Source organism: Gavialis gangeticus, unplaced genomic scaffold (assembly GCF_001723915.1).
Source record: "Gavialis gangeticus isolate Ggan-Ray unplaced genomic scaffold, GavGan_comp1, whole genome shotgun sequence".
NCBI classification, from domain to species: domain Eukaryota; kingdom Metazoa; phylum Chordata; order Crocodylia; family Gavialidae; genus Gavialis; species Gavialis gangeticus.
In genome coordinates, this window is record NW_017729000.1 from 25,949,576 (window position 1) to 25,961,737 (window position 12,162).

The window sequence follows — 12,162 nt, forward strand, 5'->3', positions numbered from 1 at the left end:
GGGCCAGGTGCACCGGCGGCGGCGGCTGCTCGGCCTCCCCCGACGCGGGCTTCCCGCCCTCGGCCTCCTCCCCATCGGCCACCGCCGACTCCACGGCCTCAGAGGCGGCGGGGAGCGGGTCCGCGCCAGCCTCGCTGCCCGGGATCGGCTCCATCTCGGGCTCAGCCTCGCCGGCTCCCCCGTCACCCGGCACCGCTGCAGTCGCTGCCGCCTCCGCAGCCACGGCCGCCATTTTCTTTGCTGCTTCGCCGCCGCCTCCCTCCAGCAGAGGGATCGATAACCGCGGCCTCCTCCACCCGCCTGGGAGGGTAGGGCCCGCCCCCCTCGCTCGTCGCTGGGCCACCATTGGCGACGGCGGCGCGTTTCTCTCTTTCTACTGGCGGGCGGAGACATCCGTCAAGACCAGCGGCAACTTCTTATTGGCCGGCGCAGGCTTCATTCATTCCGGAGTCGGGAAGAGGAAGGAGGGGTGGAGCTTAAGGCTTCACACGCCGCGAAAGACCGGGGGGCGGGCCTTCGAGGCAAATGTGCCTTTCCATTGGCTCAAGGGAGACCCCCCCCCCCCAAAACCCACTGAGAGGCTGGTTATTGGAAAGCTGTGATGTCGGTCAAACACTGGCCAGGGCGTGAGGCGCGAGCCGCCTTTGGCTTGTCGTGCGCGCTCTGGGTTGTGGGGGGGGCAGAGCCTGAGGTGGCCCCTTCATGAGCCATTGGGACTGGCTGTTTCCTCACGGTGCTGTGTACAGCGCTGAGCACCGGGCGGGGTCTGTCTGACGCCTGGCTCCTGTGTCCAAGCACCTCGTCGCCCCCAGCAGTGCGGGGGGGCAGGCAGCTTTGCAAAGGGATGGAGCATGGCGAGGGCCGGGGGGGCCTGGAAGAGAGGTTGAGGAAACCCTGAAGGGGAAAATATAATAGCCTGTTAGAGAAGGAAAGTCTGAAATAGTGAGTGCTTTAGAGGGAGTTAATTACAGCCTTTTTTTAAAAAAAAAAGACAGTTACAGACGTCCTGTGCTGGAGAAAGAAGACTCAATATATGGACCAAGAAATGGGGTGTAATGACAGGGGAACAAACATGGTGACATTTGTTTGGCCTCTTGACAACATTTTGATTCCATTTTTAAAAAAAACTACTGCTTTCCCACGAGTTTGAAATCATGGCTTGCTTTGACCCTGTCTGCCCTAAGACTCCAGTTCTGCTTTGGAGGCTATGTCCGTTATTAGCTAATGTAACCATTATTTTGTAGTCTGGCATGTTAAGTAGGTGCGGGGAGAAAGAGGAAAGAGGTGAAGAACAGAAGGAGAAAAGTGTGAGAAGGGGACAGAGCAAGGAGAAGGAGGCTAACTTGTAGGCATTAATCAGCGCAGTGCTCATAAGGAGATACTCTATTGACAGTGACATTTCCTGATAAAGTATCAATCTGAAATTCTGAACATGCTTTAAGGAACCATTTTATAATCAATTACTCTACATTTACACAGTGACTTTGTCTGAAGAATTCCAAAACAGTTTACAAGCCTCTACTTTGAAGAGTATAAACTGTAGCCACATCCCAAATGTTTCAGGCAGTAAGCTAGCATAAAGCCATGAGGAAGAAATGAAGTTTTGTCTTGGAAGATTGAAGCAACCCCTAGCGTGGTTTCAAGGCCTAGTAGTATCCACAACCTTTCATCTTCCTATGGTAGGAATATTGAGCACCATGCAGTTAGAGCACTATGATAACGCAAACAATATTCTTTCTTGTATGACCCTATAAGCCAAATCTGGGGGCTGCAGCCTCCTTTCACAGCAGAGAAAGACTGGAGAGATCTGTATAAATGAAACCTGGTCCTGAAACCACTGCTGAGCATAGCACTTAACACTGCACGTTCCCTGGTGTAGCAAGTATGGCCCGACTCACCTTTCTGCTGCCCTGCAAGCCGCATATTGATTTGCATCACTGCAAGGTGAGCATATAACTACCATTCTTCTGTAATAGTGCTTCATACTGTCTTCATGCTGATTAAACTAGTAGTTGGGCCTACTGATTGCGGCATCTCTCAGTTACACTTTGCAAAGGATTTATAGATACATCAGGATGGAAAGGGCTACATAAATTGTTAGAGGCAGGAAATGCCTTAGGCATGTAGGTCAATGAGTAAATTTAAGTTTTGAAAGATAAAAGAACTTGAATAGTTTGGTTTTATATACTTTACCATGATCTGAAATCAACCATATATGGGTGGGTGGAAAAAAATTGTGTTTCTAGGGAGGTTAGTACTAGAGAAAGGTAGTGGATTTCTGTTTTATTCTCCAGCATGCGGAGAGCTTTGTCAGTCTCTGTCAGGGAGAAACAGCAGATGGACTCAGTGCTGTATGATCTGTGGCTAAAAAACAAAAAAACCCAAGCAGGTTTGGTAGGCTTTTCCAAAACTACCCAGCATTAATATTCATGTCTTAACCATCTCTAAACATTTTGTTGGGCCATATTTTAAAGCCCTGCTTACTATTTCCTGAGGCCATCATGCTTTGCAAAATGTCAACCATTTAAGAGCCCCCAGGGCTGAATATGTCTGTTGCCAGTATTGTAGGGAATAATGAGCAGATATGTGTTGCTGCTGAGTTACTAATACCTTAACTTCAAAACCTTCCCCTGTGCAAGGATTTAAATTTTGCTTCAGATGTGAGAGATCAGTTTTGCATGTCAGAATTGTTCTGTACATTCTGGTGTGTGTGTGGTGGGGCGATAATAATGGGGTCCCAAAAGGTTTTCAAAGGCTATAAATGATTCATAGATATCTTTCATTTTGGAGGGGTACAGGAGGAGAGATGGTCATAGAAAGAAAATTAGATACCTGTTCATCTTCTCTGCTTTAGTGCAGCTCCCTGGAACTGTGGTAATAGATGTGAGTCACAGAAAACTGAGATGCCTTTTTCCTAAATCAGGGATGTTTCAACTCTCCCAGTTGAGCTGCAGTACCATGGCAAACTACTGTATTGCATCCAAGTGAAGGCAGCACAGACATAATCCCAGAGACCTCCTTACCTTGGGTCTTCCCACACAGGCAATTTGGCTGTGTGAAGGGATCCTCCAAGCCGTGAACTAAATCAAACCCCAAATAGCCCTTGCCTAGAAAAGGGAATTCAGGCCAAGGTTGTATTTCAAAAATATACATTTCAGGTACCTACAATAGAAAAGGTGAGAAGGAAACAGGACTGGCAAAGCTAAAAACAGCCCATTACAAACAAGGCCAAAACTATCAAATATCCTGTACCACAGGCATTTTCAAACAGTGTTATCCCATCAGGTCATTTAGCCACAGTTTATTTCTGTAGTACAGCCAGGGTCTGGGAGGGCAGGATGGCAGTAAATTTTTAGCCTAGAACTCCTCCAGCCACACAAAGAAACTACTCAGCCCTTGAACTAATGGGAGGTTGTGATCCAGTAACTCAGCCCAGCAGGCTTTTTGTTATGTTAAATTCAGGCTTACTGGCAAAGGATGGGCGTAAAATGGAAGATTTCCTCTTCCAAAACAGTGAGATGAATGCTTTCTGAAATCTACCCTCCTTTTAAAAAGGTGTTACTTATGGCAGACAGCAACCATTAAAATGCTAACAAGCATTAATCTATTACATCTACTGAAAACCCCAGCAATACTTATGCTAAGTGCAGGTAACAAGTCTAGGTTTGTGGCTTGTTAACATTCTACTTAATTGCTGCATTGTAATACAGAGGAGACAATGCACTTGACCTGGGCCAATCTAAAATATGGACTTTTCATAAAATTAGAAGGTAAAAGGCTTTTTTACAGTTTCATTTTGGTTTTGAAAAGTCTGAAGTGTTCTTGAAAAATTGTAAACAAGTATGTATGCCACTGATCGAATAGCAGATGCATATAATCTGGGGAAGGCAGGGCAGCCTTTCTTCACCACTCCAGTCCTCTCAGGAGACCGGGGACATCTGCAGGTTGAAGTGCCAATACTACTCCCTTTCTCAGGAGGATTTTTCCAGCTGCAGTTTCCCAGAAATTGCCAGGTGTATGTGCACTTCAGCAACATAAACTGAGATTCTCATCACAGTTATATTATTGAATTGTATGTGGACATTCAGGGCTGTGTGTGTTTTGATCTAGGTGGGTGTGAATATATGCACTTAGTGTGTATCTAAGAAAATTTGTAGTTCTATAACTATATACATTGCACAAACATAAACCTCTAATGTATGCACAGTACACTGGTGTGAAACAGGGCTTGACCTAATGCACTTTATCCACTAGTTTACCAGCATAGCTACACAGAAAGGTTGCAGTCGGGAAAATGCATAAATGCAAATGAAACCAATGTGGACAGGAGCTATATTTATACTAAAGGTGAAATATGTGGTTATAACACTTGTGGACATAACTGAGATGTTTTTATCCAAACTACCTAAATTTAAATTAGCAGTAAAATTATGGTAGCATTGATTTTAGCTTGGGCTACAAAAGCTTACCAAGGACCCTGGCTGTATCCTCAGCCAGAGAAACCCCATTCTGTCCAACTTCCAGGCTGCGGGGGTGCTCCACACCATGAGGACTTACAGACCTGAGCAAATGCCGCCCCCCGGCCGCAGTCTGCTGGTTACCACTTCTCCCCCTGTCATGTGCATAGTGGAGGCATCCGCATTCCTTGCCCCTCCAGGACCTGTGCCACGTGCAGATGTATCCATGACTTAAGCATGTGTATAGTTTTATAGCGAGCGTTTATGAGAAGAGGAGGAGCACAGACAACTAGTATGTGCTAATGCCATGGCTAGGGTAAGTTAATGATTTTACTGGGGTTGTATTGAGACTAGGATTTAAGGGTATGTTATTAATATATTAGGCTCTGTCCTTCCAAACTTTAACCAGTTCAACATGTGTTATAGACACTGCTCTTAAAACATAGTGTCTTATCTAATCCATTTTATCCTAACATTGTAAAATAGGTCTAGACAAGATGTGCACTGGCAACCTTGTAGACCATTCATCAAGGCTTCTATATTTTAAAAGGAATGATTTAACTAACAGAAAACAAAATAAATACACTGCAAACCACACGCGTGCACACACATTTATGTAAAACTAACAGAAAATGAGATCTTGGTTGCACACTGCAAGACTGCATTGTTTCTGGATCAGTTTATAGATTTCATAGACGTTAGGGCTGGAAGGGACCTTGAAGATCATCAAGTCCAGCCCCTGTCCTGGGGCAGGAAGTCAGCTAGGGTCAAAAGATCCCAGCAAGATAAGCATCCAAACATTTCTTAAATGAGTACAGAGTAGGTGCCTGCATGACTTCTGGAGGGAGTCTATTCCAGGTCTTGGGAGCTCGGACAGTAAAGAATTTTTTTCTTATGTCCAGCATAAAATGGTCTTGGAGGAGTTTATGACCATTGGTCCTTATTTTACCTTGGGGCACTCTGGTAAACAGACGTTCCCCCAGATCCTGATGAACACCCCTTGTGTACTTACAGGTGGCCACCAGGTCCCCCCTGAGCCTGCGCTTTTCCAGACTGAAGAGTCCCATGGCTCTCAGCCTCTTTTCATAGGGCCTATTCTCTTGCCCTCTGATCATGTGTTTGGCTCTCCTTTGGACTTTCTCAAGCGTCTCGACATCCTTGAATTGTGGAGCCCAGAATTGGATGCAGTATTCCAGCTGCGGCCTCACCAAGGCCGAGTACAGCAGGAGGATCACATCCTGAGATTGACTTGAGAAGCATCTATGGATGCAAAGCAGAGTTTTGTTTGCTTTGCCAGCTGTGACATTGCATTGGTGGCTCATGTTCATCTTGCGGTTAGTCATGACCCCCAAGTCTCTTTCAGCAGTGGTGCTAGCAAGTGTAGTACTGTCGAGCCTATAAGCATGCTACAGGGGTTTTTTTCCTCCCCCGAGGTGGAATACCTTACATTTATCGGTATTGAATGTCATCAGGTTTGTGTCTGCCCATTTACTAATCTTATCTAAGTCAGCCTGGATCACTAGTCTGTCCTCAGGTGTGGATGTTATGCCCCAAAGTTTAGTGTCATCGGCGAACTTAGCCAGCGTGCTTCTGACACCAATGGCCACATTGTTGATAAAGATGTTGAAGAGAACCGGTCCAAGGACAGAGCCTTGGGGGACGCCACTGGTCACAGAATGCCATAATGATTCACTACCATCAACCAGTACTCTCTGGGTCCAACCTCAGAGCCAATTTCCCAGCCATCGGACTGTGGTGTAGTCAAGGCCACAGTTGGCCAATTTTTCCATGAGGAGGTCATAGGACACCAGATCAAAGGCTTTTTTAAAGTCTAGATATATGACGTCAATCACTTCTCTCTTGTCCAGGTGATATGTCACCTGGTCATAGAAGGAGATGAGATTGGTCAGGCAAGATGTAAAACAGTTTAGATGTAAAACAGTATATTATATGTAAAGTAATTAACCACTGTTTTAAAACATCATAATTGATTGATTACAGACAATTGTCTTGGGTAAAATAATAGGTCATAGAGAATACAAAAAATACAGAAAAGAATCAGTTATTCTCCCTTATGGTAATCTAATGATTTTCCTGGTCATAAGATTGCAGAGCTTATTTTGTCAGGTTTATGAATGATTCTTAAAGGATTTATAAAATCCCACCATATATACATATGCCCCAGAAGTCTAGTCTTGAATTTTAGAAGTTAATTATATGCTAAATTTCTAGTGAACATGAGATTAAGTCAAGGATTGGAGCTTTGTATAATGTCTGTGGCAGAAGGCCACCTCTGTTTTTCCCCAAAAATTCTGCTCTGTGACAATTTGATTAAGATGGGCCCTGCAGAGGGTACACACCTTACCCTATCTCTTTAGGTAACCTGAGCTGGATACATTCCTGAGGAAGGGGGGAAACCTGCTCTCTCTGCCTACGTGACTGGCATCACATACCTGGGTGAGGGGCTTGGGCTCCCTGGGGAGCTAGGAATTGCCAGTCTACCCAGTAACTAGTGATGCATTTCAACTTGGTTGGCTGACAGCCAACAGGTGCTGGCCTCCATTGGACTAGGTAAATGAGGTCATAAGGGCTATATAAGTTAAGGACTGCCTAGGAGGAGAAGGCAGCAGCCATGTGGAAGACTCAGAGAGAGAGAGAAGAGCTGAACCATCTGAAACTTGCTCTTTCTCTCTCAAAACTCGTGATCAAGGAACTGCCTGCCTCCAGAGGGAATCTCCACCTGCCTCTGGATGATACATGTGAGTAAGCTACCTGCGATCTAACTCAATATATGGCTTGCAGTAACTCAGATGTGTGATCAAAGGCTACCCAGCTATGCCAGTTTGGTCCGTGGGAGGTCTCTGATACTGCTCTACCCTGTACCCTATTGCAACCCTACCCCTTGTAACCAATAAAGTTCTCCTTTGTACCTAGCGTGGGAGACTTATTGGGTGTGGGTCCAGATTATGCCTTGGGGTCCCCTTGGTTTGGCTGACTAAAGAAGACCACTACTTGTGCTTCTGACTGAGAGAAGCACCCCAAAGTGCTTGAAGTGAGTCAAGTACCCTCGAGGGCTACTAGGCCTGTGTTTCTCAGGGTACACAGAGCCAGAATCAAGCCCAGCCCTGGGTGGTGGCAGTTTTTACCCCAGGCTAGCGGGTGTGCTCCAGGAAGGGGGTCGGCCAGGCGTGAGGCGCCCCCAGGGAGACACTTTGAGCCTGGAAGGTGGTCGGGCGCAGTGAGGTGGGTGGCTCAATGCAGGAGCACCCCCTACTGGCCTGCCACAATGTACATATAGAGAACTGATCTAAACCCATTATTCACTTGATCCCAAGCTATAACCATAGAGTAGGTTGATATAAAAATTTACAAATGTGATTGAGCAATTGGGGTCAAATACAGGTAATAGATCTATGCTGACATATCTCATGGTTATTTTATCAGTTTAAAGAGCTTTGAGTCTGAATCTGCTTCATGTCTTATCTTGTAACTTGACTGCTTTCTGCTATATTCTAAAACGTATGCATCTTTAGATATCAGTGTTATCCATACTGGTTCTCAGCATACTGGTGTGTTTAAAAAACAAACTGGAAAAAAAGGCTGAAGTTACTAAAATACTATTTTCCCTACTATATTATAACATTCTTCTAATATTGGATACATAATTACAAGTGACTTGTTATGAAATCTTTATTATTAAAAAAAATAGTTCTGAGGAAACTAAATCCAAGATCCAAAATGTAACTTGGGCCTAGATTACCCTACAAAAGTGTGAAGCTGTTAAACATATAAATTATTATGTATTTTTGATAATTCACACAGCATGCCAGGTACTACATTAATATAAACAGGAATCTTTTGCCTATACATACAAACTACACTATTTTCCCTCAAATTCTTATGGTTGACTATTCATATTTGTATATCTGACATAAATTCACCTTCACTCTGATACGTATTTCCCAGATAGTCTGGTAGAATCTGTAAAGCAAAATCAACTGAAAGACACCTGCAAAGTGTTAAATAAACAGTGCAGTTTATGGGTGAATTTTTCAAAAGCACCAAAATGATTTAGGAGAATAAGCTACATTTTCAGTTGTTCATGCATATATAGGACCAGATTCTCAAAGCCTTTTAGGTGCCTAATCTGCAAACAAGTACCTAACCTGCTCAGAATCTGTTGAAAATCCCACTAGGCACTGCCTGCATTTTGGGCACTTACATTGTGGACAAACAAACAGTTACAGAGGGTGAAAAGAGAGTGGACAATAGGGTTGTGCGAAATGGGCCATATTCTACTCAGATTCGGCCTGAACTGGGGACAGTGATTCGATTCGTTGATTCAGATCACTGTCCCCGATTAGATTCAGCCTAATCTGAATCTGAAGATTCGATGCTGATTCAGCCATAGACACAGCTTTTAAATATTTTTTCTACATACCTCGAGGTACCAGGCACAGTTCATGAATGCTGCGATGCTGAGGCAGATGAAGCATCTCACAGGAGCACAGGGGGGGCCCCCATATGCTCAGTGGTGAACCCAGAAGTCCACTTCCAGGTCCACCGGGGAGCACGCTGATCACCCCCCCCCCATATCCCCCCAGCTTGGTGATCACCTGTAGGGGACCCCGGGTGCCCCTCTAGACCCAGGAGGCACCAGTCACCAAGCCAGTTCCCTAACGGACCCAGAAGTGGACTGGAAGTACTTCTGGTCCAGTTCTGGGTCTGCTGCCAAGCGCGCTGGGCCCCCCACCCCGCCCTGCTCCTGTGGGATGCTGCATCCACCCCACCGTTTCAGTGTTGATGAGCTGCCTGGTACCCTGAGGTATGTAGAAAAAATATTTAAAAGCGGTGTCTATGTCCGAATCACTTGGAATCAATTGGGAGGGTTCCGATTCGATTCAGAGAAATTAAAGGGTTTCCCAATTTGATTTGGATTTGGAGATTCGGCCACCAAATTGGGCCGAATCTCCGCCAAATTGAATCGGGGACCAAAGCATTGCATAGCCCTAGTGGACAGCTACAGCACATCAGCTGCTCTACATTAACTGTATGCCTATTCCTGCCTTACAATAAGTGAAATCTTAACTATGGTAACTTTCCCCTCTTTCATTCAGGACTAAATTACCACAGATTATCTTTTATTTACCATGAGGAAAATGCTGGCACAGGAACAATTATTGCAGAGCAGCTGACATGCAGTGAGTCCCTGCCCCTTTTTAACATGTTATAACTGGTTCATTTGTCTGCACCTTCAGAAAGTGTGGCCCTTAGTAGCCTTAATCTCATTGAAAGCCAGTGGGATTTAGGCTCTGAAATTATCCTTTAACTAAAATGCTCTTAATTTTCTATTTTCAGAGCTTAAGTAGAGCATAGCATAGGCTTTTTCTGGCCCTTTGCCCAGGGATGATTTTCATCCAAATAGAATAAGAATTTATAAGCAGAATCATAGATTAACTCCTGCAAGTGTTCATCCTCAGAGATTTATGATTCATTTTCCTCCATGGTTTTAGTTTAATTAATTAGTTGATTCTGAATTCTAAAACAATGTGTTATTTCCACTATGTGTATCTCAAGCGTTGCGCACTACAGAATTGTAGCTTTAGTGTTTTCTCTTTGGACGGGCTGCATCTCTCCACAAGGACTATTTTATAGGACTATATCACTGAATTTAAGATCATGGGAAATCAAAATTTTGTTTCCTTAAAATGTTAATATCCTTGTTCTTCCTTCCTCCATCTAAGATTGCACCGTCTGTGAGCTGACATTGGAACAATGTTAATAGGTACTATTTTGCCCATCATAGATGAGTCTCTGGCCAGAATCATGTAATGGTTAGTACATACATAAGGTAATATTGTATTTGCAAATCTACTATAGAAGGGATTTTTTCCAGAAACGCTAGGAAATCAAGATTTTCTTTTCCTATGACTGGACCTTACATATGCTGGGCTTGAATTTGCTTTCCTATTGTTTCTATCTGCCTCACTTCACTCTTTTTTCCAAATGCTGTTTTTAAGCCTTTCTGCTCAGGCCTGACTTTCTATATGTTCCTTTCTGCCATATTTGACTGCTGCTGCCCATTGGTCACGAGTCCATTCACAGTCATTTATTTTTTACTTAAATTTGATATACAGTATTTTGTCAGATAGACTCCAAACTATCTCTAGTTTCAGTGGGAAGAAAGAACCAGATGACTCCAATAATGAGCATTGCCTTGGTGGAAGTTTAGTTCTGAAGTCATTTTTGGTTTTCCTTTATTCTTTGCTGTGGGCCTCTTTCTCTGCTTTGGGACTCACCCACTTCTCACAAAGCTCCTGAAAAGCATCCATCTTTAAGCTAATGGAGGTTATCTGGCTTTTTTATCCTATGTTTGCCCAGGAACTCACCAGAAGCAGGTGTTCACTTGCTGGTGCTAGTCTCTAATCCATTCCTTATCCTGTGATTGACTTCTAATGGTATCATGCTTTTAAGTCTGCCATTAATTAGCTAAGAGTACTGTCTAGCTTCATCAGGCTTAGGTCTTTTCTATATTTGAGTGGGATACCTCCACGAAACACCCAGTATGGTGCTCTAGCTAATTAAGTTGAAATCTTCCCTCGGGGTTGATACAAAATCTGTGCCCTAATATTGTACTGGGGCCTTTCTATACAGAGAAACTGACCACAACAGTTATTCTAGAATAATGCCCTGTGGTGACACTACTATGGAATAAGTAATTTGCATTGTAGAATAATGAGTATACTTCCAAAGTAGAGTCTTATTACAGAATAACTATTGGGAAATAGCTCATTCAGGTCAATTTATCTATATAAACAATGCCTTAGTTAGCATGGTGTTATCTTTCACGTGAAATGTAAAACAGAGGCAATTAAAGATCTCCTGGCACTCTTCATAAGGCTACGGGTGGTTACTATGAAAGCATTTTTTGGATAATTGCCTTCTGTCTACCTCAATTTTCTCTGCAGTTGACCTGAATTCACTAGTTCAGATACTCAGCTGAGCTGAGCTGTCATCAGCACTACTTTGCAGTAGGGCAAAGATAGATTGTAACCACTGTCTTAGTCACTGTCATCCTTGTTGGCTGGGCTTCAGGTCTGCTGCACTGGCTGCTTGTGCCATGCCAGCACCAGCCCTAAGAACTACACTCAGCTCCACTCTTCTTCTGTAAATCCATTGGGTAATGTTCCTATGTACTATTGGAACAGCTCCTGAGTCCCAGTAGTGTAACTAGGGTAGGGCAAGCAAGCCACCAGCCCCAAGTGGCAACTATGAGGGGGTGCCAGAATATGCCCCTGCACTGCTTTGCTATGGCAAAGGCAGTGTTGTGTAGCATAAGAGCCAGGCAGCACAGCAGTGCACCAGGTAGTATATCTGGGGGGGAGAACAAGTGAGTCATCCTGCTCCCACCCCTCAGAAGCCTTTGCCAGAAGAAGCAGAGCCCTGCACTCTATAACGTACGTATCTGGGAAGGTGGGGGAGTGAATAGGGCACTAGGATTAGCTCCCAAGGAGCCTGTTCATGGGACTGCTACCACCAGAGCTGATGACACTGCAGCAGCAGTAGCCTAGGCACCTAAGATTTCTCTTCCTCTCACTCATGCACCCACTTCTACCTTCTCCCACTCCCAGACTACATACATCCCACCTCCCCTCCCCTGGCCCTGTTTAGTCATAGTTTCATAGTTTCTAGGGTCGGAAGGGAC

General features: G+C 44.5%; 2 protein-coding genes across 2 annotated transcripts in view; one reads left to right on the top strand and one right to left on the bottom strand.

The window, feature by feature from the left end:
* PWWP2A (PWWP domain containing 2A) overlaps positions 1–945 on the bottom strand; it is a 33,033-nt gene extending 32,088 nt beyond the window's left edge. Inside the window, exon 1 of the mRNA XM_019505992.1 lies at positions 5–945. Within this exon, the coding sequence (XP_019361537.1) occupies positions 5–346 (342 nt within the window). The 5' untranslated portion in view covers positions 347–945. The remainder of the gene's footprint in view (positions 1–4) is intronic.
* A 40-nt stretch (positions 946–985) lies between these two features.
* Positions 986–12,162, top strand: part of FABP6 (fatty acid binding protein 6) — an 81,151-nt gene continuing 69,974 nt past the window's right edge. The window contains exon 1 of the mRNA XM_019506466.1: positions 986–1,944. The gene's annotated coding sequence lies outside the window, so the exon portion shown is untranslated. The remainder of the gene's footprint in view (positions 1,945–12,162) is intronic.